The sequence below is a fragment of the Salvelinus namaycush genome, chromosome 23 (genome assembly GCF_016432855.1).
Source record: "Salvelinus namaycush isolate Seneca chromosome 23, SaNama_1.0, whole genome shotgun sequence".
In the NCBI taxonomy this organism is placed as follows: domain Eukaryota; kingdom Metazoa; phylum Chordata; class Actinopteri; order Salmoniformes; family Salmonidae; genus Salvelinus; species Salvelinus namaycush.
The window spans coordinates 14,718,669-14,743,520 of record NC_052329.1 but is presented as its reverse complement, the minus strand read 5'-3'; the positions used below and the strand labels follow the sequence as shown (position 1 = coordinate 14,743,520).

General features: G+C 50.3%; 2 protein-coding genes across 2 annotated transcripts in view; both read right to left on the bottom strand.

Annotated features, from left to right (window-relative positions):
* Positions 1-275: 275 nt before the first annotated feature.
* On the bottom strand, positions 276-1,458 carry LOC120018851 (potassium voltage-gated channel subfamily E member 4-like). Its single transcript, XM_038962071.1, has 2 exons — positions 1,384-1,458; positions 276-1,237 (listed from the first exon to the last, which is right to left on the bottom strand). Exon 2 carries the CDS (start codon positions 1,199-1,201, stop codon positions 665-667), a length of 537 nt encoding a protein of 178 aa, XP_038817999.1. The 5' UTR covers positions 1,202-1,237; positions 1,384-1,458; the 3' UTR covers positions 276-664.
* A 3,737-nt stretch (positions 1,459-5,195) lies between these two features.
* LOC120018736 (long-chain-fatty-acid--CoA ligase 3-like) overlaps positions 5,196-24,852 on the bottom strand; it is a 42,193-nt gene continuing 22,536 nt past the window's right edge. Inside the window, exons 9-14 of the mRNA XM_038961939.1 lie at positions 24,606-24,778; positions 8,497-8,571; positions 6,828-7,016; positions 6,024-6,138; positions 5,788-5,945; positions 5,196-5,592 (exon numbers count right to left, since the gene is read on the bottom strand). Coding sequence (XP_038817867.1) covers positions 5,435-5,592; positions 5,788-5,945; positions 6,024-6,138; positions 6,828-7,016; positions 8,497-8,571; positions 24,606-24,778 — 868 coding nt within the window. The 3' untranslated portion in view covers positions 5,196-5,434. The remainder of the gene's footprint in view (positions 5,593-5,787; positions 5,946-6,023; positions 6,139-6,827; positions 7,017-8,496; positions 8,572-24,605; positions 24,779-24,852) is intronic.

The following is a 24,852-nucleotide window of genomic DNA, read 5'->3' as shown; positions in this document are numbered from 1 at the left end:
AGTGGCTTTGGATAAGAGTGTCTGCTAATTGTGCTAAATTATGTAAATGTAAATAAGTCAAAATAAATAATCAGCTAACTGCCTGAAAAAAATAGCTTCTTATTTTCTAAATTAGTATGTCAACACTTCAGAACAAATAAGACAATGCAAGGACAGGATGGTAAACCCCATGTTGTGTTGATTCTACTGAAATTACTGGTGTGCCCCAGCAACAGGTGGTGTAAAACTACTGCAGCACTGCCCCCTTTTGGAGAAAACTAGATATTGCAACAACGTTTTTCAAAATAAAAACATGTATTTCCCAAGAAGAGTAAGAAGAGAGAACCATATCTCTTAAATCTCTTAAACAGATCATTATTTTTTTCCAAGTTTTTTTTCTTCTCTTCAATTTACACAACAACCCCAAGTAAACCTACATTATGAACACTGCACAGTGAAATCATTAGGCTACTTCTTAAGAGGATTTCGTTACAGAAAATATATTTCAAGTGGGTTCCAGGTACGTTTCAATGCTCAGAACCGGATGGTTAGAGAGCAATTGTTCCATATGTCAAGCTAAACTTTACCAGTCTTTAACTTCTCCACGTATTTCCTATATGACGTAGAGGGATGGAAAGTCTACAGTTTTTGCGTTTATTCCCCCTCTCATCATCTGTTCTGAGCGTCACAGTTCCTCTCCGAGTATCTGTATCTCGGCGGAGTCGTCGCTGTTGTCAGTAGAACTGCCCTTCAGGGTCTCGTCCGGTCCCTCCGCGGTCCCGCTGTCCGACTCCTCCTCGATGGCAAAGCGCGCGTCGGCGGAGGAGCACAGTGAACTGACACTGGTTTGTTCAATGGAGAACAGGGCGCAGGCCAAAGGGGAGCCCAGGACCCTTCCTTCATTGACATCCTGGCTCCCCGCGGAGAAGGGAAGCGATACCTGGAAGGAGGTCATGGTGATGCTGTGCTTCTTTTTCAGCGCGCCCCATTCCCGCTGCTCCTCCTCGTGCACCAGGCGCGTAAAAACGTTCGACCTTCTCTTCTCCCGCCTTTTGGAGCGAACATAGCCCAGCATTATACCAACGAGGAAGACTCCATAGAAGGAGATTACTATGAAAATGTACACGTATGCGTTGCCATTGCTTTTGTCGGTTTGGGAAGCATCATTAGCGCTCTGCAGGGGAAGAACTTGGGGCGTTGTGAAGTTGTGTGACTTCTCCATCCTCAGTGGAGTTTATGAGGTGGAATAAAAAGTTTCCTGTAAAAATAGATAAATTACAGAGGTTATGATATTGTTTCTTTACCCACACTTTTACGAATTATAGCCAAATTAAACTTTTATAAGACATAACTTAGTTAACAATGGCCTATTGTTACTAATGATACACTACTTATCCAACTTACCCAGCAACAGAACTGTGGAACATGTGAACCCAGCTGTGTGATCCGTGTCCTCGTGGGAGTGTGCGCCTATCGAATGTAACAGGATATCCAAGTGCATGGGAATATTTATATAGCGACCTTGGGACGTCACCAATCACGTGAGGGGACTGTAGTCGAGAGGCAAATTTTGGCCCAATGTCAAATTTTGGAGTGGACACAAATTTCGGGTGGACACTATTGTCTTGGATAGTGCTAAAGGGAAGGGTTTGGAAATGTTTGCTTCAAATTAGTAGGCAATGAAAAATGCTTATTGGATAAATGAAGTTCAAAGAGTTCGTTCTTACAGCTCAAACAGAACTTTCTCACGCAGTCATCATCATCATAACCACCTAACGTGTGTCACCAATCACTGCTTTATTATGGGTCTAATTGTAATGGACGACATAATGGAGAACAGCCTAATTCCTCAATTTGCTCTCAAATAACGCAGGACAGCTCTGATAGACCAAACACAATCTTTATTTATTTCTTCATGTAATTAATTCCAAGGCAAATTACTAATAAATACAATTGATGCACTTATGTTACAAGGCAGATTCCCCAGACAAACAGGGAGGAGTTCCAAAACGGGTCTATATTATAAAGCTTCAATAGATTTAACATATTCCTTTTTCAGTGATCACTGCCCCTCATATACTGTGTGTACAGTATACAGGAAAACATCCGAAATGCATGTTAGTCTGGGTTACAGTAACACATACTGTCAAGAAACTATATATTTCATTACCGTGTACAGCATTGTTATTCAAATATTTCCTATATGTAGTTATCCACTTGAAATCACAAGAAAAGGCAACAGGTGTCATGTGTGGAATGATGTTCTACAGAGCAATGTTTGTACCATTTAGGAAAGCTTGAGGCCATCTTTTGCTGTGGTGTATCACATTCAACAACATACAAGGAATGGCCTTTTCAAGTGTGAGAGTGCACGCACCGCACGCACGCACGCACCGCACGCACCGCACGCACCGCACGCACCGCACGCACCGCACGCACGCACGCACGCACGCACGCACGCACGCACGCACGCACGCACGCACGCACACACACACACACACACACACACACACACACACACACACACACACACACACACACACACACACACACACACACACACACACACACACACACACACACACACAAATAAATGCTGAAGCTGTGCTCTTAACTAAAATCTTTAAATTCTCAACTGTTGTACGGAAGTGTTTTGTGTGCATCTCTTCTTGCCGTCGGCCAAGTAATCCCACCTTAGTTTGGTCCAAATGTTATATTATCATATGGCCTACTGTTTACTCCAAGCATGGCAGTGGTTCTAGAACGACAGCTCTTACATTAGTGAATGTGTGGTTCACGTAAGTGCACACCTATAACAGAGTACAAATATGTTTTCTACCACTGAAAGAAAATGGTATTCACCAATCTACATATTTCTTACAAACATTATGAGTTTATGACAAGAGTATTATTAATTGGCATTATCATAAATAATAACAATTGTATTAATGACAGAAATGGCAAGGGAAAGTTCTGAAATACATACACTACATGGCCAAAAGTATGTTGTCACCCCTTCAAATGAGTGGATTCGGCTATTTCAGCCACATATATATATATATAATTATAAAATTGAGCACACAGCCATGCAATCTCCATAGACAAACATTGACAGTAGAATGGCCCAGCTCAGTGATTTTCAACGTGGCACCGTGATAGGGATGCCACCTTTCCAACAAGTCAGTTCATCAAATATCTGGTCTGCTTGAGTTGCCAATGGTGGAGGAGGAATAATGGTCTGGGGCTGTTTTTCATGGTTCGGGCTAGGCCCCTTAGTTCTAGTGAAGGGAAATCTTAACGCTACAGCATACAATGCCATTCTAGACAATTCTGTGGTTCCAATTTTGTGGCAACAGTTTGGGGAAGGCCCTTTCCTGTTTCAGCGTGACAATCCCCCCGTGCACAAGGCGAGGTCCATACAGAAATGGTTTGTCAAGAATGGTGTGGAAGAACTTGACTGGCCTGCACAGAGCCCTGACCTCAACCCCATTGAACACCATTGTGGTGAATTGGAATGCCGACTGTGAGCCAGGCCTAATCGCCCAACATCAGTTCCGACCTCAGTAATGCTCTTGTGGCTGAATGGAAGCAAGTCCCCGCAGCAATGTTCCAACATCTAGTGGAAAGCCTTCCCAGAAGAATGGAGGCTGTTATAGCAGCAAAGAGGGGACCAACTCCATATTAATACCCATGATTTTGGAAAGAGATGTTTGACGAGCAGGTGTCCACATACTTTTGTCCATGTTGTGTATATTCACCTCGAAAGTTTTTTTCTCAACATTTCCCTGCCCTAACATTTCCCCTTGGGCACAATAAAGTAATTATCTTAGTCTCTCTGAACCTTCTGTTGACTTTGTGCCAGTAGGATCAGATGGGCAGATGGGAATCTAATATAAATCACAGTGCTAAAGCCTCACTAAGCAGGAGAAACAGGATCAACAAAACAGAACAACCACAACAAAAAGAAACGACGACAGCTAGTTGCAGCCAATAAGACTAGTCTCCGGGCAGAACTAGGTTCTGAAATAAACCAGAGAATAAGCAATGGAAAAACCTGACTTCAGGAACAGGGCTGAGAATTAGCCAACGAGGAGCCCTGGATTTGGAATTTGTAGACAGAATCAGCCAACGAGGACTCTAGACTAATGTGGACAGAATCACAGAATTAAAGGAGAAAAACGAATAATTAAACAACAGCTATTAATTGCAATGTTAATGGTACTTACACTCTACAGGCTCTCATGGCTTAGCATTCCTGACACCCTCAGACAGAAGGGAATTGGTGTTAAAACAATGTTTTCCAACCAACCTGAGCTTGTGCTTCAATAACGGTCAACAACACTCACTAGTCATTTAGCAGACGATTTTATCCAGAGCGACTTACAGTAGTGAGTGCATACATTTTCATTGGTACTGGTCCCCCGTTGGAATCAAACCCACAACCCAGGCATATGCCATGCTGTACCAACTGAGCCACACGGGACCACTACCAGACATGAGCTCAACAGGCAACGGAAAATGTGCTGTTTCTCCTCCAGTTCTTGTCCTTGTCGCACACACGCACGCACACGCACACACGCACACACACACAGAGAGAGAGAGATCAACAGGCAACATGACCTTATCTGTCCTGTCTCATAACTCACATCTGGAGGAAAACCATCTCCAGAGGGCAAGAAGTGGAATGAACATGGAGATATTAGGGTGTTCCAACAACACCCTTTACTTACTCTCTCCTAACTAATCCTTCTCTCTAACAGTCTTCAGGGCTTATTTATTGTCTATTGATTTGAATTTTTAAGCAAAGCCATTTCATCAAATGAAGGAACAGTAGAAATGTTGCAACACAGCCTCCTCTCTTTGATATCGCTATTTCTCTCCCTCTATCTTTCTCAATCTGTTTCTCTATCTATTTCTCTCCCTCCATCTTTCTCAATCTATTTCTCTCTCTCTATCTTTCTCAATCTGTTTCTCTATATATTTCTCTCCCTCTATCTTTCTCAATCTGTTTCGCTATCTATTTCTCTCCCTCTATCTTTCTCAATCTGTTTCTCTATCTATTTCTCTCCCTCTATCTTTCTCAATCTGTTTCTCTATCTATTTCTCTCCCTCTATCTTTCTCAATCGGGTTCTCTATCTATTTCTCTCCCTCTATCTTTCTCAATCGGTTTCTCTATCTATTTCTCTCCCTCTATCTTTCTCAATCTGTTTCTCTATCTATTTCTCTCCCTCTGTCTTTCTCAATCTGTTTCTCTATCTATTTCTCTCCCTCTATCTCTTTCTCTGTCGATCTTTTTTGGTCTCATTAGAACAAAGTAGATTCAAGTAAATTGAGTGCTTATGGGGGCTCGTCCGGGATGGGGGTCTGGTGGGGATAGGAGGATGGAGCTAAAAGCTTGGAGGCTTGAGGCAGATGCTGGATCTGTGCTTGGAGAGGTTCTGGTCTGGTCTGGTCCTACTTCCCGCCGTACATTCTCTCGATGTCGTCCTGGTACTTACTCTTCAGCTGCTGGCGTTTGAGCTTGAAGGCGTCGGTCACTAGGCCCGTCTCGGGGGTCCAGGGGTCGGGGCTCAGACGGATCTTACGGGGGATCTCAAACCGCTCCAGCTGGGCTGCACAGGCAGACAAGAAGAAGAAATGCATCACAACTCCAGTCAGAGGTGGAACCGAAGAAATCACCAAAAGGAGTGGATGACAAAAGTAGAGCTTCAAATGGACTTTAATGTGTATCTACTACTACCACTTCCATCTACTGCATAACCGTCCTCTCCTCTCTCTCCAAGGTGTGATGACCTTTGACCTCTCACCTGATAGGGCAGCCTCAGTGATGACCTGCAGGACCACCCCCTCCATGGCAGCATTGTTACACAGCTCCTCCCACGAGCCCCGGATACAATACTGCTCCGCTAGCGACAGCAGATGCTTCTGATTGGGCACCACAAAGCCAATCACGTACATCTCTTCACTGAAGAGAGATAACGGTTAAGAAGACACCACCATGTCTCTGTTTTTTTTACATAGACTGATTCATACACACACACACCTGTTGGCGTAGGCACAGATGTTGTCTATAAGGGGGCAGTTCTTCAGCATGGCCTCCACCTTCCCCAGAGACACATACTCTCCTGCCTGGAGCTTAACCAGGTCCTTCTTACGATCTGTAGACACAGGGACACACTGTCACACTGTATGTGTGTGTGTGTGTGGGGGGGAGAGGACTGGAGGAGAAAAAGCACATTTTCCATTGCACAGCAAATCTTTACAGACAGATATAGACAACAGAGAGCATTAGGATTTCTGTCAGTCTAAAGTAAACACGACTCAAGAGGAATTCTCAGAAGTGAGGTGGAATTGAGAAATAGTTGTTCTTGGGAGCTGTCCTGCTAGACTGATAGATGAACGTAGGGGCATAGGTTATTTAGAAGGGTTTCAGTGGTTTTGGCATGACGTTGATGCGGTGTGCTGACGTAGGTGGTATCAGGGATGGTTTTTACATGGTACTGTATATGGACATCAGAGGAGGCTGGTGGGAGGAGCTAGAGGAGGACGGGCTTATTATAATGGCTGAAATGGAATCAATGGAATGGTGCCAAACACATCAAACACAATGTGTTTGACTCCGTTGCATTGATTCCATTCCAGCCATTACAATGAGCCCGTCCTCCTCTAGCTCCTCCCACCAGCCTCCTTTGATGGACATGCCCAAAAGTAAATGTTTATCTTAGCAAATACGAACTTGGGTGCATAACCATGGTGAAAGGGAACACTTTGGAATAGAGTAGATGTCTCTTTATTCAGAAACCGAGAATGAGGACATTCAGTTAGAGGTGTTAGCCCTGCACCTCACCAATGATCTTGAGGCATCCATCAGGATGGACCTCTCCTATGTCTCCCGTACAGAACCAGCGCTGGCCGTTGTCGTCCACAAAGAAGTCCTGGTTCTTGGCCTCATTCTTGTAGTAACCCATGGTAACGTTGGGCCCACCAATCAGGATCTCACCTTGTGGGTTGGGCGTGTCTGTGCTGTGGTAGCCACCTGGAGGACAGAGCAGGGGAGGAAATAAAGACAAATAGACATCAGCAGAGTAGACGGACACAGAAATATAGAGAGTAGATTGTACTGTTAATACAGAGGAAACACAGAGTGGATAAAATACAGACAGCATGTCCTATTTCTGGGGTCCAAACTAGGACAGAATAAACTAGATTAGATAAGACGATTAGCACAGAATAGACCATGTACAGTCGCGTCAGAAAGTATTCACACCTTTGACTTATTCCACATTTTGTTGTGTTACAGCTTGAATTTGGATTTAAATGGATAAAATAGACGTTGTGTCTCTGGCCTACACACGATACCCCATAATGTCAAAGTGGAGAGTTTTTTTTGACATTTTTACAAATGAATTAAAAATGAAAAAATGAAATGTCTTGAGTCAATAAGTATTCAACCCCTTTGTTATGGCTATCCTAAATAAGTTACGGAGTAAAAATGTGGATAACAAGTCACATAATAAGTTGCACGGACTCTCTGTGTGCAATAATAGTGCTTAACATGATTTTTGAAAGACTACCTCTCTGTATGCATTCGGTTTGCAAAAAGGCACTTAAGTAATAATGTGGCAAAGACATTATGTTTGGGGCAAATCCAACACAACACAACACTGAGTACCACTATTCATATTTTCAAGCATGGTGGTGGCTGCATCATGTTATGGGTATGCTTGTCATTGGCAAGGACTAGGGAGTTTTTTAGGATAAAAATAAATGGAATAGCGCTAAGCACAGGCAAAATCCTAGAGGAAAACCTGGTTCAGTCTGCTTTCCAACAGACACTGGGAGAGAAATTCACATTTTAGCAGGACAATAACATAAAACACAAGACCAAATATACACTGGAGTTGCTTACCAAGACAACATTGAATGTTCCTGAGTGGCCTATTTACAGTTTTGACTTAAATCTATGGCAAGACTTGAAAATGGCTGTCTAGCAATTATCAACAATCACATTTTTAAAAGAATAATGTGCAAATATTGTACAATCCAGGTGTACACAGTTCTTAGAGACTTACGCAGAAAGGTGATTCTAACATGTATTGACTCAGGGGTTTGAATCAAATTGATTATGTAATCAAATTTCCACTTTGACATTAGAGTATTTTGCATAGATTGTTGACAAAAAATGACAAATACATTTTAATCCCACCTTGTAAGTGAAGGGGTGTGAATACTTTCTGAAGGCACTGTATGATGGAAAACTGTACAGAGGAAAGAGTTGTGTTCTGAATGGCTTCCTTACAAGGTCATGGTGCAGTTGAAATATGAAAGAGGTATTTTTCCCCAAAAAAGCTGTCCATCTCTCACACTGACTAGGGCGTGTGTGTAAATAATGTGGGATGGATCGGTAAACTATATGACATTGTTTTCATAAGTGTGTGTGTGTGTGGGTTTGTGTGGGTGTGTGTGTGGATAAAGAGACCCAGGGGTCTTCCTCCCTGTCTTTCTGTGTCACTCACCCTCCACCCAATCCTTGAGCTTGATTTCAGAACAAACGAGCGGTCCTCCAACTCGCCCTGTGCTGTAGTCCCACACTGGAAAGCAGACACACGCACACGCACACACATCGTCATCCCAAACTGCAGTGACTGACCACTGTATAATACACAGTGGCACTGTGATGCTGAATGTTCCACATCTGTTACCGTGGTAACCTAACCAAACCATAGTAGCCCTGCCAGGGCCCTGCTCTCTCTCCTATCTCTAAGGAATGACAACACAGAACAAATAGTTATGTTGGGCAATGGATCACTGCTGACTGCAGTTTATTACTGCATTGGGGAGAAATAATGGATATTTCCATGATTTCCAGAACTCTGCTCTCCAATTTACTCTCTCTCCTACCCCATCCCTCTGTATCTAATACAGTCTCTCCTCCCTCCTACCCCATCCTTCTGTATCCACTAGTCTCTCCTCCCTCCTACCCCATCCCTCTGTATCTACTACAGTGTCTCCTCCATCCTACCCCATCCCTCTGTATCTACTACAGTCTCTCCTCCCTCCTACCCTATCCCTCTGTATCTACTACAGTGTCTCCTCCATCCTACCCCATCCCTCTGTATCTAATACAGTCTCTCCTCCTTCCTACCCTATCCCTCTGTATCTACTACAGTCTCTCCTCCCTCCTACCCTACCCCATCCCTCTGTATCCACTACAGTCTCTCCTCCCTCCTACCCCATCCCTCTATCTACTACAGTCTCTCCTCACCCCTACCCCATCCTTCTGTATCCACTAGTCTCTCCTCCCTCCTACCCTATCCCTCTGTATCTACTACAGTCTCTCCTCCCTCCTACCCTATCCCTCTGTATCCACTACAGTCTCTCCTCACCCCTACCCCATCCTTCTGTATCCACTAGTCTCTCCTCCCTCCTACCACATCCCTCTGTATCTACTACAGTCTCTCCTCCCCCCTACCCCATCCCTCTGTATCCACTACAGTCTCTCCTCCCCCCTACCCCATCCCTCTGTATCTACTACAGTCTCTCCTCCCTCCTACCCCATCCCTCTGTATCCACTACAGTCTCTCCTCCATCCTACCCCATCCCTCAGTATCCACTACAGTCTCTCCTCCCCCCTACCCCATCCCTCTGTATCCACTACAGTCTCTCCTCCCCCCTACCCCATCCCTCTGTATCCACTACAGTCTCTCCTCCATCCTACCCCATCCCTCTGTATCCACTACAGTCTCTCCTCCCTCCTACCCCATCCTCTCTGTATCCCACTACAGTCTCTCCTCCCCCTACCCCATCCCTCTGTATCCACTACAGTCTCTCCTCCCTCCTACCCCATCCCTCTGTATCCACTACAGTCTCTCCTCCCTCCTACCCCATCCCTCTGTATCCACTAGTCTCTCCTCCCTCCTACCCTACACCATCCCTCTGTATCCACTACAGTCTCTCCTCCATCCTACCCCATCCCTCTGTATCCACTAGTCTCTCCTCCCTCCTAACCCTATCCCTCTGTATCCACTACAGTCTCTCCTCACCCCTACCCCATCCTTCTGTCCACTAGTCTCTCCTCCCTCCTACCCCATCCCTCTGTATCCACTACAGTCTCTCCTCCCTCCAACCCCATCCCTCTGTATCCACTACAGTCCTCTCCTCCTCCTACCCTATCCCTCTGTATCCACTACAGTCCTCTCCTCCTCCTACCCTATCCCATCCCCCTGTATCTACTACAGTCTCTCCTCACCCTCCTACCCCATCCCTCTGTACCACTACAGTCTCTCCTCCCTCCTACCCCATCCCTCTGTATCTACTACAGTCTCTCCTCCCTCCTACCCCATCCCTCTGTATCCACTACAGTCCTCTCCTCCTCCTACCCTATCCATCCCTCTGTATCTACTACAGTCTCTCCTCCCCCCAACCACCCATCCCTCTGTATCCACTACAGTCTCTCCTCCCTCCTACCCCATCCCTCTGTATCCACTACAGTCTTCCTCCTCCCTCCTACCCCATCCCTCTCGTATCCACTACAGTCTCTCCTCCCCCTACCCCCTCCCTCTGTATCCACTACAGTCTCTCCTCCCTCCTACCCCATCCCTCTGTATCCACTACAGTCTCTCCTCCCCCTACCCAATCCCTCTGTATGTACTACAGTCTCTCCTCCCTCCTACCATATCCCTCTGTATCTACTACAGTCTCTACTCCCTCCTACCCCATCCCTCTGTCCACTACAGTCTCTCCTACCTCCTATCCCATCCCTCTGTATCCACTACAGTCTCTCCTCCATCCTACCCCATCCCTCTGTATCTACTACAGTCTCTCCTCCACCCTACCCCATCCCTCTGTATCCACTACAGTCTCTCTCCTCCTCTACACCATCCTCTGTATCTACTACAGTTTCTCCTCCCTCCTACCCCATCCCTCTGTATCCACTACAGTCTCTCCTCCATCCTACCCCATCCCTCTGTATCTACTAAAGTCTCTCCTCCCTCCTACCCCATCTCTCTGTATCCACTACAGTCTCTCCTCCCCCCTACCCCATCCCTCTGTATCCACTACAGTCTCTCCTCCATCCTACCCCATCCCTCTGTATCCACTACAGTCTCTCCTCCTCTCCTACCCCATCCCTCTGTATCCACTAAAGTCTCTCCTCCCCCTACCCCATCCCTCTGTATCCACTACAGTCTCTCCTCCCTCCTACCCATCCCTCTATCCACTACAGTCTCTCCTCCCTCCTACCCCATCCCTCTGTATCCACTAGTCTCTCCTCCCTCCTACCCTACACCATCCCTCTGTATCCACTACAGTCTCTCCTCCATCCTACCCCATCCCTCTGTATCCACTAGTCTCTCCTCCCTCCTACCCTATCCCTCTGTATCCACTACAGTCTCTCCTCACCCCTACCCCATCCTTCTGTATCCACTAGTCTCTCCTCCCTCCTACCCCATCCCTCTGTATCCACTACAGTCTCTCCTCCCTCCAACCCCATCCCTCTGTATCCACTACAGTCTCTCCTCCCTCCTACCCTATCCCTCTGTATCCACTACAGTCTCTCCTCCCTCCTACCCTATCCCATCCCCCTGTATCTACTACAGTCTCTCCTCCCTCCTACCCCATCCCTCTGTATCCACTACAGTCTCTCCTCCCTCCTACCCCATCCCTCTGTATCTACTACAGTCTCTCCTCCCTCCTACCCCATCCCTCTGTATCCACTACAGTCTCTCCTCCCTCCTACCCTATCCCATCCCCCTGTATCTACTACAGTCTCTCCTCCCCCCTACCCCATCCCTCTGTATCCACTACAGTCTCTCCTCCCCCTCCCCCATCCCTCTGTATCCACTACAGTCTCTCCTCCCTCCTACCCCATCCCTCTGTATCCACTACAGTCTCTCCTCCCCCCTACCCCATCCCTCTGTATCCACTACAGTCTCTCCTCCCTCCTACCCCATCCCTCTGTATCCACTACAGTCTCTCCCCCTCCTACCCAATCCCTCTGTATCTACTACAGTCTGTCCTCCCTCCTACCATATCCCTCTGTATCTACTACTGTCTCTCCTCCCTCCTACCCCATCCCTCTGTCCACTACAGTCTCTCCTACCTCCTATCCCATCCCTCTGTATCCACTACAGTCTCTCCTCCATCCTACCCCATCCCTCTGTATCTACTACAGTCTCTCCTCCATCCTACCCCATCCCTCTGTATCCACTACAGTCTCTCCTCCATCCTACACCATCCCTCTGTATCTACTACAGTTTCTCCTCCCTCCTACCCCATCCCTCTGTATCCACTACAGTCTCTCCTCCACTCTACCCCATCCCTCTGTATCTACTAAAGTCTCTCCTCCTCCTACCCCCATCTCTCTGTATTCCACTAAGTCCTCTCTCCATCCTACCCTAATCCCTCTGTATCTACTACAGTCTATCCTCCCCTCCTACCCATCCCTCTGTATCTACTCAGTCTCAACCTCCCTCCTACCCCATCCTCTGTATCCACTACAGTCTCTCCTCCTCCTACCCCATCCCTCTGTATCCACTACAGTCTCTCCTCCATCCTACCCCATCCCTGTATCCCTACAGTTCTCCTCCTCCTACCCTATCCCTCTGTATCCACTACAGTCTCTCCTCCCTCCTACCCTACACCATCCCTCTGTATCTACTACAGTCTCTCCTCCCTCCTAACCCACCCTCTGATCTACTACAGTCTCTCCTCCCTCCTACCCCATCCCTCTGTATCTACTACAGTCTCAACCTCCCTCCTACCCCATCCCTCTGTATCCACTACAGTCTCTCCTCCCTCCTACCCCATCCCTCTGTATCTACTACAGACTCTCCTCCCTCCTACCCCATCCCTCTGTATCCACTACAGTCTCTCCTCCATCCTACCCCATCCCTCTGTATCCACTACAGTCTCTCCTCCATCCTACCCTATCCCTCTGTATCCACTACAGTCTCTCCTCCCTCCTCCCTACAACCCATCCCTCTGTATCTACTACAGTCTCTCCTCCCTCCTAACCCATCCCTCTGTATCCACTACAGTCTCTCCTCCCTCCTACCCTACCCCATCCCTCTATATCTACTACAGTCTCTCCTCCCTCCTACCCTACCCATCCTCTGTATCCACTACAGTCTCTCCTCCCTCCTACCCATCACTCTGTATCCACTACAGTCTCTCCTCCATCCTACCCCATCCCTCTGTATCCCACTACAGTCTCTCCTCCATCCTACCCTATCCCTCTGTATCCACTACAGTCTCTCCTCCCTCCTACCCCATCCCTCTGTATCTACTACAGTCTCTCCTCCCTCCTACCCCATCCCTCTGTATCCACTACAGTCTCTCCTCCCTCTGTATCTACTACAGTCTCTCCTCCCTCCTACCCTACCCCATCCCTCTGTATCCACTACAGTCTCTCCTCCCTCCTACCCCATCCCTCTATCTACTACAGTCTCTCCTCACCCCTACCCCATCCTTCTGTATCCACTATCTCGTCCTCCTCCTCCTACCCTATCCCTCTGTATCTACTACAGCCTCTCCTCCCTCTCCTACCCTATCCCTCTGTATCCACTACAGTCTCTCCTCACCCCTACCCCATCCTTCTGTATCCACTAGTCTCTCCTCCCTCCTACCACATCCCTCTGTATCTACTACAGTCTCTCCTCCCCCCTACCCCATCCCTCTGTACCACTCAGTCTCCTCCTCCCCCCTACCCATCCATCTGTATCTACTACGTCCTCTCCTCCCTACCCCTCCTCTGTATCACTACAGTCTCTCCTCCCTCCTCCCCCCATCCCTCTGTTCACTACAGTCTCTCTCTCCCTCCTCTACCACATCCCTCTGTACCACTACAGTCTCTCCTCCCTCCTACCCTACCATCCCCCTGATCTACTACAGTCTCTCCTCCCTCCTACCCCATCCCTCTGTATCCACTACGTCTCTCCTCCCTCCTACCCCTCCCTCTGTATCTACTACAGTCTCTCCTCCTCCTACCCCTCCCTCTGTATCCACTACGTCTCTCCCTCCCTCTACCCTATCCATCCCCCTGTATCTCTACAGTCTCTCTCCCCCCTACCCCATCCCCTGTATCCACTACAGTCCTCCTCCCCCTACCCCCATCCCTCTGTATCAACTACAGTCTCTCCTCCCTCCTACCCCATCCTCTGTATCACTACAGTCCTCCTCCCCCCTACCCATCCCTCTGTATCCACTACAGTCTCTCCTCCTCCTACCCATCCCTCTGTATCCACTACAGTCTCTCCCCTCCTACCCATCCCTCTGTATCTACTACAGTCTTCCTCCCTCCTAACCAATCCCTCTGTATCTACTACGTCTCCCTCCCTCCTACCCCATCCCTCTGTCCACTACAGTCCTCTCCTACCTCCTATCCCATCCCTCTGTATCCCTACGTCTCTCCTCCATCCTACCCCATCCCTCTGTATCCTACTACAGTCTCTCCTCCATCCTACCCCATCCCTCTGTATCCACTACAGTCTCTCCTCATCCTACAACCATCCCTCTGTATCACTACAGTTTCTCCTCCCTCTACCCCATCCCTCTGTATCCACTACAGTCTCTCCTCCTCCTACCCAATCCCTCTGTATCTACTACAGTCTCTCCTCCCTCCTACCCCTCTCTCTGTATCCACTACAGTCTCTCCTCCATCCTACCCTATCCCTCTGTACTACTACAGTCTTCCTCCTCCTACCCCATCCTCTGTATCTACTACAGTTCCCTCCCTCCTACCCCCATCCCTCTGTATCCACTACAGTCTCTCCTCCCTCCTACCCATCCCTCTGTATCTACTACAACTCCTCTCCTCCCTCCTACCCCATCCCTCTGTATCCACTACAGTCTCTCCTCCTCCTACCCATCCCTTTGTATCCACTACAGTCTCTCCTCTCCTACCCTATCCCTCTGTATCCACTACAGTCTCTCCTCCCTCCTACCCTACACCATCCCTCTGTATCTACTACAGTCTCTCCTCCCTCCTAACCCATCCCTCTGTATCTACTACAGTCTCTCCTCCCTCCTACCCCATCCCTCTGTATCTACTACAGTCTCTCCTCCTCCTACCCCATCCCTCTGTATCCACTACAGTCTCTCCTCCCTCCTACCCATCCCTCTGTATCTACTACACTTCTCCTCCCTCCTACCCCATCCCTCTGTATCCACTCGTCTCTCTCCATCCTACCCTCCCTCTGTATCCACTACCGTCTCTCCTCCTCTCCCCTACCTCTGTATCCACTACAGTCTCTCCTCCCTCCTACCCTACACCATCCCTCTGTATCTACTACAGTCTCTCCTCCCTCCTAACCCATCCCTCTGTATCCACTACAGTCTCTCCTCCTCCTACCCTACCCCCATCCCTCTTATCACTACGTCTCTCCTCCCTCCTACCCTACCATCCCCTGTATCCACTACAGTCTCTCCTCCATCCTCCCCATCCCTCTGTATCCACTACATCTCTCCTCTCCTACCCCATCCCTCTGTATCCAACTACAGTCTCTCCTCCATCTCCTACCCTATCCCCTCATGTACCACTACAGTCTCTCCTCCCTCCTACCCCATCCCTCTGTATCTACTACAGTCTCTCCTCCCCTCCTACCCATCCCTCTGTACCCACTACAGTCTCTCCTCCCTCTTATTCTACTACGTCTCTCCTCCCTCCTACCCTACCCCATCCCTCTGTATCCACTACAGTCTCTCCTCCCTCCTACCCCATCCCTCTATCTACTACAGTCTCTCCTCCCCCTACCCCTCCTTCTGTATCCACTATCTCTCCTCCCCTCCTACCCATCCCTCTGTTATCTACTACAGTCTCTCCTCCCTCCTACCCATCCCTCTGTATCCACTACAGTCTCTCCTCACCCCTACCCATCCTTCTGTATCCACTACGTCTCCCTCCCCCCTACCCATCCCTCTGTATCTACTACAGCTCTCCTCCCCCCGACCCATCCCTCTGTATCCACTACAGTCTCTCCTCCCCCCTACCCCATCCTCTGTATCTACTACAGTCTTCTCCTCCTCCTACCCCATCCCTCTGTATCCACTACAGTCTCTCCTCCCTCCTACCCAATCCCTCTGTATCCACTACAGTCTCTCCTCCCTCCTACCCCATCCTCTGTATCCACTACAGTCTCTCCTCCCTCCTACCCTATCCCTCCCCCTGTATCTACTACGTCTCCTCCTCCCTCCTACCCCATCCCTCTGATCCACTACATCTCTCCTCCCTCCCCCTCCCTCTGTATCTACTACAGTCTCTCCTCCCTCCTACCCCATCCTCTGTATCCACTACAGTCTCTCCTCCCTCCTACCCTATCCAATCCCCTGTATCTACTACAGTCTCTCCTCCCCCCTACCCCATCCCTCTGTATCCACTACAGTCTCTCCTCCCCCTACCCCATCCCTCTGTATCCACTACAGTCTCTCCTCCCCCCTACCCCATCCCTCTGTATCCCTACAGTCTCTCCTCCCCCTACCCATCCCTCTGTACACTACAGTCTCTCCTCACCTACCCATCCCTCTGTATTACTACAGTCTCTCCTCCTCCTACCATATCCCTCTGTATCTACTACAGTCTCTCTCCTCCTACCCCATCCCTCTGTCCACTACAGTCTCTCCTCAACCTCCTACCCATCCCTCTGTATCCACTACAGTCTCTCCTCCATCCTACCCCACCCTCTGTATCCACTACAGTCTCTCCTCCATCCTACCCATCCCTCTGTATCTACTACAGTTTCCCTCCCTCCTACCCCACCCCTCTGTATCCACTCCAGTCTCTCCTCCTCCTACCCCATCCCTCTGTATCCACTACAGTCTCTCCTCCCTCCTACCCCATCCCTCTGTATCTACTACAGTCTCTCCTCCTCCACCCATCCCTCTGTACACTACAGTCTCTCCTCCATCCAACCCTATCCTCTGTATCTACTACAGTCTCATCCTCCCTCCTACCCTCACCTCCCTCTGTATCTACTACAGTCTCTCCTCCCTCCTACCCCATCCCTCTGTATCCACTACAGTCTCTCCTCCCTCCTACCCTACCCCTCCCTCTATATCTACTACGTCTCTCCTCCCTCCACCCTACACCATCCCTCTGTATCCACTACAGTCTCTCCTCCCTCCTACCCTACACCATCCCTCTGTATCCACTACAGTCTCTCCTCCCTCCTACCCCATCGCTCTGTATCCACTACAGTCTCTCCTCCATCCTACCCCATCCCTCTGTATCCACTACAGTCTCTCCTCCATTCCTACCCTACATCCTCTGTATCCACTACATCTCTCCTCCCTCCTCCCCCTACCCTCCCTCTGTATCCACTACAGTCTCTCCTCCTCCTACCCCCATCCCTCTGTATCTACTACAGTCTCTCCTCCCTCCTACCCTACCCATCCCTCTGTATCCTCTACAGTCTCTCCTCCCTCCTACCCCATCCCTCTATCTACTACGTCTCCTCCTCACCCTACCCATCCTTCTGTATCCACTATCTCTCCTCCCTCCTACCCATCCCTCTGTATCTATTACAGCTCTCTTCCCTCCTACCATATCCCTCTGTATCCATACAGTCTCTCCCACCCTCCCATCCTCTGTATCACTAGTCTCTCCTCCCTCCACCACAATCCCCTGTATCTACTATAGTCTCTCCTCCCTCCTACCCCATCCCTCTGTATCCACTACAGTCTCTCCTCCCCCTACCCATCCCTCTGTATCTACTACAGTCCTCCTCTCTCTACCCCATCCTCTGTATCTACTACAGTCTCTCCTCCCTCCTACCCCATCCCTCTGTATCCACTACAGTCTCTCCTCCATCCTACCCTATCCCTCTGTATCTACTACAGTCTCTCCTCCCTCCTACCCCATCCCTCTGTATCTACTACAGTCTCAACCTCCCTCCTACCCCATCCCTCTGTATCCACTACAGTCTCTCCTCCCTCCTACCCCATCCTCTGTATCTACTACAGTCTCTCCTCCCCCTACCCCATCCCTCTGTATCCACTACAGTCTCTCCTCCATGCTACCCATCCCTCTTTATCCACTACAGTCTCTCCTCCCTCCTACCCATCCCTCTGTATCCACTACAGTCTCTCCCCCCCTAACCCATCCCTCTGTATCACTACAGTCTCTCTCCCTTCTACCCCATCCGTCTGTATCCACTACTAGTCTCTCCTCCCTCCTACCCATCCCTCTGTATCCCACTGTCTCTCCTCCCTCCTACCTACACCATCCCCTGTATCAACTACAGTCTCTCTCCTCCTACCCCATCCCTCTGTATCCACTAGTCTCTCCTCCTCCTACCCTATCCCTCTGTATCCTCAGTCTCTCCTCACCCTACCCCATCCTTCTGTATCCACTACTCTTCCTCCCTCCTACCCCATCCCTCTGTATCCACTACAGTCTCCCCCCCCCCCCACCCCATCCCTCTGTATCCACTACAGTCTCCCCCCCCCCATCCCCATCCTCTGTATCCACTACAGTCTCTCCTCCCTCCTACCCCATCCTCTGTATCCACTACAGTCTCTCCTCCCTCCTACCTATCCCATCCTCTGTATCTACTACAGTCTCTCCTCCCTCCTACCCCATCCCTCTGTATCCACTACAGTCTCTCCTCCCTCCTACCCCATCCCTCTGTATCCACTACAGTCTCTCTCCCTCCTACCCTATCCCATCCTGTATCTACTAAGTCTCTCCTCCCCCCTACCCCATCCCCTCTGTATCCACTAAGTCTCTCCTCCCTACCCCTCCCTCTGTATCCACTACAGTCTCTCCTCCCTCCTACCCCATCCCTCTGTAACCACTACAGTCTCTCCTCCCCCTACCCCATCCCTCTGTATCCACTACAGTCTCTCCTCCCTCCTACCCCATCCCTCTGTATCTACTACAGTTTCTCCTCCCTCCTACCCCATCCCTCTGTATCCACTACAGTCTCTCCTCCATCCTACCCCATCCCTCTGTATCTACTAAAGTCTCTCCTCCCTCCTACCCCATCTCTCTGTATCCACTACAGTCTCTCCTCCATCCTACCCTATCCCTCTGTATCTACTACAGTCTCTCTCCCCCTACCCATCCCTCTGTATCTACTACAGTCTCACTCCCTCCTACCCCATCCCTCTGTATCCACTACAGTCTCTCCTCCCTCCTACCCCATCCCTCTGTATCTACTACAGCTCTCCTCCTCCTCTCCCCATCCCTCTGTATCCACTACAGTCTCTCCTCCTCCTACCCCATCCCTCTGTATCCACTACAGTCTCTCCTCCATCCTACCCATCCCTCTGTATCCACTACAGTCTCTCCTCCCTCCTACCCTACACCATCCCTCTGTATCACTACAGTCTCTCCTCCCTCCTACCCATCCCTCTGTATCTATACAGTCTCTCCTCCCCCCCTACCCATCCCTCTGTATCTACTACAGTCTCAACCTCCCTCCTACCCCATCCCTCTGTATCCACTACAGTCTCTCCTCCCTCCTACCCCATCCCTCTGTATCTACTACAGCTCTCCCCCTCCTACCCCATCCCTCTGTATCCACTACGTCTCTCCTCCATCCTACCCCACCTCTGTATCCACTACAGTCTCTCCTCCATCCTACCCTCCCTCTGTATCCACTACAGTCTCTCTCCCTCCTACCCTACACCATCCCTCTGTATCTACTACAGTCTCCCTCCCTCTACCATCCTCTGTATCCACTACAGTCTCTCCTCCTCCTACCCTACCCTCCTCTATATCTACTACAGTCTCTCCTCCTCCTACCCTACACCATCCCTCTGTATCACTACAGTCTCTCTCCCCTCCTACCCCATCCACTCTGATCCCTACAGTCTCTCTCCTCCTACCCCATCCCTCTGTATCCACTACAGTCTCTCCTCCATCCTACCCTATCCCTCTGTATCCACTACAGTCTCTCCTCCTCCTACCCCATCCCTCTGTATCTACTACAGTCCTCTCCTCCCTCCTACCCCATCCCTCTGTATCCACTACAGCTCTCCTCTCTGTACTACTACAGTCTCTCCTCCCTCCTACCCTACCCCACCCTCTGTATCCACTACAGTCTCTCCTCCCTCCTACCCCATCCCTCTGATCTACTACAGTCTCTCCTCACCCCTACACCCATCCTTCTGTATCCACTATTCTCTCCTCCCTCCTACCCTATCCCTCTGTATCTACTACAGTCTTCTCCTCCCTCCTACCCCTATCCCTCTGTATCCACTACAGTCCTCCCTCCCCCCTACCCATCCTCTGTATCCACTAGCTTCTCCCTCCCCTACCCATCCCCTGTATCTACTACAGTCTCTCCTCCCCCTACCCCATCCCTCTGTATCCACTACAGTCTCTCTCCCCCCTACCCATCCTCTGTATCCACTACTACAGTCTCTCCTCCCTCCTACCCCATCCCTCTGTATCCACTACAGTCTCTCCTCCTCCTACCCCATCCCTCTGACCTACCACTACAGTCTCTCCCTCCCTCCTACCCATCCCTCTGTATCCACTACAGTCTCTCCTCCCTCCTACCCTATCCCATCCTGTATCTACTACAGTCTCTCTCTCCTCCCTCCTACCCCATCCCTCTGTATCCACTACGTCTCTCCTCCTCTCCCCATCCCTCTGTATCTACTACAGTCTCTCCTCCCTCCTACCCCATCCCTCTGTATCCACTACAGTCTCTCCTCCCTCCTACCCTATCCAATCCCCCTGTATCTACTACAGTCTCTCCTCCCCCCTACCCCATCCCTCTGTATCCACTACAGTCTCTCCTCCCCCTACCCCATCCCTCTGTATCCACTACAGTCTCTCCTCCACCTACCCCATCCTCTGTATCCACTACAGTCTCCTCCTACCCCTACCCATCCCTCTGTATCCACTACAGTCTCTCCTCCCCTACCCATCCCTCTGTATACTACAGTCTCTTCCCTCCTACCATCATCCTCTGTATCACTACAGTCTCTACTCCCTCCTACCCATCCCTCTGTACCACTACAGTCTCTCCTCCTCCTATCCCATCCCTCTGTATCCACTACAGTCTCTCCTCCATCCTACCCCATCCCTCTGTATCCACTACAGTCTCCTCCTCCATCCTACCCATCCCTCTGTATCTACTACAGTTTCTCCTCCTCCTACCCCATCCCTCTGTATCCACTACAGTCTCTCCTCCATCCTACCCCATCCTCTGTATCCACTACAGTCTCTCCTCCCCTACCCCATCCCTCTGTATCAACTACAGTCTCTCCTCCCTCCTACCCATCCCTCTGTATCCACTACAGTCCTCTCCTCATCCAACCATCCCTCTGTATCTACTACAGTCTCTCCTCCTACCTCCTACCACACCATCCCTCTGTATCACTACAGTCTCTCTCCCTCCTACCCCATCCTCTGTATCCACTACAGTCTCTCCTCCCTCCTACCCTACCCATCCTCTATATCTACTACAGTCTCTCCTCCTCCTACCCTACACCATCCCTCTGTATCCACTACAGTCTCTCCTCCTCCTACCCCATCCTCCTGTATCCACTACAGTCTCTCCTCCTCCTACCCATCCCTCTGTACTCCACCGTCCTCCTCCATCCACCCTATCCTCTGTATCCACTACAGTCTCTCCTCCTCCTACCCTACCCATCCCTCTGTATCCACTACAGTCTCTCCTCCCTCCTACCCCATCCTCTGTATCTACTACAGTCTCTCTCCCTCCTACCTACCCCATCCCTCTGTATCCACTACAGTCTCTCCTCCCTCCTACCCACCCTCCCTCTACTCTCAGTCTCTCCTCACTCCCTCCCCCATCCTTCTGTATCCTCTAGTCTCTCCTCCCTCCTACCCTATCCCTCTGTATCTATTACCTCTCTTCCCTCCTACCATATCCCTCTGTATCCACTACAGTCTCTCCTCACCCCTACCCCATCCTTCTGTATCCACACTCTCTCCTCCCCTCCTACCATCCCTCTGTATCACTACAGTCTCTCCTCCCTCCTACCCCATCCCTCTGTATCCACTACAGTCTCTCCTCCCCCCTACCCCATCCCTCTGTATCCTACTACAGTCTCTCCTCTCTCCTACCCATCCCTCTGTATCACTACAGTCTCTCCTCCCTCCTACCCCATCCCTCTGTATCCACTACAGTCTCTCCTCCTCCTACCCTATCCCTCTATCTACTACAGTCTCTCCTCCCTCCTACCCCATCCCTCTGTATCCTACTACAGTCTCTCCTCCCTCCTACCCCATCCCTCTGTATCCACTACGTCTCTCCTCCCTCCTACCCCATCCCTCTGTCACCTACTACAGTCTCTCCTCCCCCTAACCCCATCCCTCTGTATCCACTACAGTCTCTCCTCCATGCTACCCCATCCCTCTGTATCCACTACAGTCTCTCCTCCCTCCTACCCCATCCCTCTGTATCCACTACAGTCTCTCCCCCCCCTACCCCATCCCTCTGTATCCACTACAGTCTCTCCTCCCTTCTACCCCATCCGTCTGTATCCACTACAGTCTCTCCTCCCTCCTACCCATCCCTCTGTATCCACTAGTCTCTCCTCCCTCTACCCTACACCATCCCTCTGTATCACTACAGTCCTCTCCTACCTCTACCCCATCCTCTGTATCCACTATCTTCCTCCCTCCTACCCATCCCTCTGTATCCCTACAGTCTCTCCTCCCCCCCCCCCCCCATCCCTCTGTATCCACTACAGTCTCCCCCCCCCCACCCCATCCCTCTGTATCCACTACAGTCTCTCCTCCCTCCTACCCCATCCCTCTGTATCCACTACAGTCTCTCCTCCCTCCTACCCTATCCCATCCCCTGTATCACTACAGTCTCTCCTCCCTCCTACCCCATCCCTCTGTATCCACTACAGTCTCTCCTCCCTCCTACCCCATCCCTCTGTATCCACTACAGTCTCTCCTCCCTCCTACCCTCCCTCTGTATCCACTACAGTCTCTCCTCCCTCTACCTCCATCCCCTGTATCTACTACAGTCTCTCCTCCCCCCTACCCCATCCCTCTGTATCCACTACAGTCTCTCCTCCCCCTACCCCATCCCCCTGTATCCACTACAGTCTCTCCTCCCTCCTACCCTATCCCTCCCTGTATCCTACTACAGTCTCTCCTCCCTCCTACCCCATCCCTCTGTATCCACTACAGTCTCTCCTCCTCCTACCCATCCTCTGTATCCACTACAGTTCTCTCCTCCTCCTACCCCATCCCTCTGTATCTACTACAGTCTCTCTCCCTCCTACCCCATCCCTCTGTATCCACTACGTCCTCTCCTCCTCCTACCCCATCCCTCTGTATCACTACAGTCTCTCCTCCCTCCTACCCCATCCCTCTGTATCACTACAGTCTCTCCTCCCTCCTACCCTATCCCTCTGTATCCACTACAGTCTCTCCTCCATCTACCTATCCCTCTGTATCCACTACAGTCTCTCCTCCCTCCTACCCCATCCCTCTATATCTACTACAGTCTCTCCTCCCTCCTACCCCATCCCTCTGTATCCACTACAGTCTCTCCTCCCTCCTACCCTACCCCATCCCTCTGTATCCACTAGAGTCTCTCCTCCCTCCTACCCTACCCCATCCCTCTGTATCCACTACAGTCTCTCCTCCATCCTACCCCATCCCTCTGTATCCACTACAGTCTCTCCTCCATCCTACCCCATCCCTCTGTATCCACTACAGTCTCTCCTCCATCCTACCCTATCCCTCTGTATCCACTACAGTCTCTCCTCCCTCCTACCCTACACCATCCCTCTGTATCTACTACAGTCTCTCCTCCCTCCTACCCCATCCCTCTGTATCCACTACAGTCTCTCCTCCCTCCTACCCTACCCCATCCCTCTATATCTACTACAGTCTCTCCTCCCTCCTACCCTACCCCATCCCTCTGTATCCACTACAGTCTCTCCTCCATCCTACCCTATCCCTCTGTATCCACTACAGTCTCTCCTCCATCCTACCCTATCCCTCTGTATCCACTACAGTCTCTCCTCCCTCCTACCCCATCCCTCTGTATCTACTACAGTCTCTCCTCCCTCCTACCCCATCCCTCTGTATCCACTACAGTCTCTCCTCCATCCTACCCCATCCCTCTGTATCCACTACAGTCTCTCCTCCCTCCTACCCCATCCCTCTGTATCTACTACAGTCTCTCCTCCCTCCTACCCCATCCCTCTGTATCCACTACAGTCTCTCCTCCATCCCACCCCATCCCTCTGTATCCACTACAGTCTCTCCTCCCTCCTACCCCATCCCTCTGTATCTACTACAGTCTCTCCTCCCTCCTACCCCATCCCTCTGTATCCACTACAGTCTCTCCTCCCTCCTACCCTATCCCTCTGTATCCACTACAGTCTCTCCTCCCTCCTACCCCATCCCTCTGTATCCACTACAGTCTCTCCTCCCCCCTACCCTATCCCTCTGTATCCACTACAGTCTCTCCTCCCTCCTACCCCACCTCTCTGTATCCACTACAGTCTCTCCTCCCTCCTACCCCATCCCTCTATATCTACTACAGTCTCTCCTCCCTCCTACCCCATCCCTCTGTATCCACTACAGTCTCTCCTCCCTCCTACCCCATCCCTCTGTATCTACTACAGTCTCTCCTCCCTCCTACACCATCCCTCTGTATCCACTACATTCACTCTCTCTTACTCTCACTGATGGTTCCAGCTCCGCAGGTCTCGGTGAGGCCGTAGCCCTGGCCCACGGGGCAACAGAAGCACACGTTCATGAAGCGCTGGGTGGCGGCAGAGAGGGGCGCCCCGCCCGACAGCAGCACCCTGGTCTTCCCCCCCAGGAGGGACCGAACCTTCTTAAACACCAGGCTGGAGGGGAAATTCATGTTTACACTTCCTGGATCAACTGTGCTTCATTATGTTATTTGTTTTTGGATTCGGTT

Coding starts and splice junctions, on each gene's coding strand:
- LOC120018851 (XM_038962071.1), bottom strand. CDS start 1,201: ATGGAGAAGTCACACAACTTCACAACGCCCCAAGTTCTTCCCCTGCAG.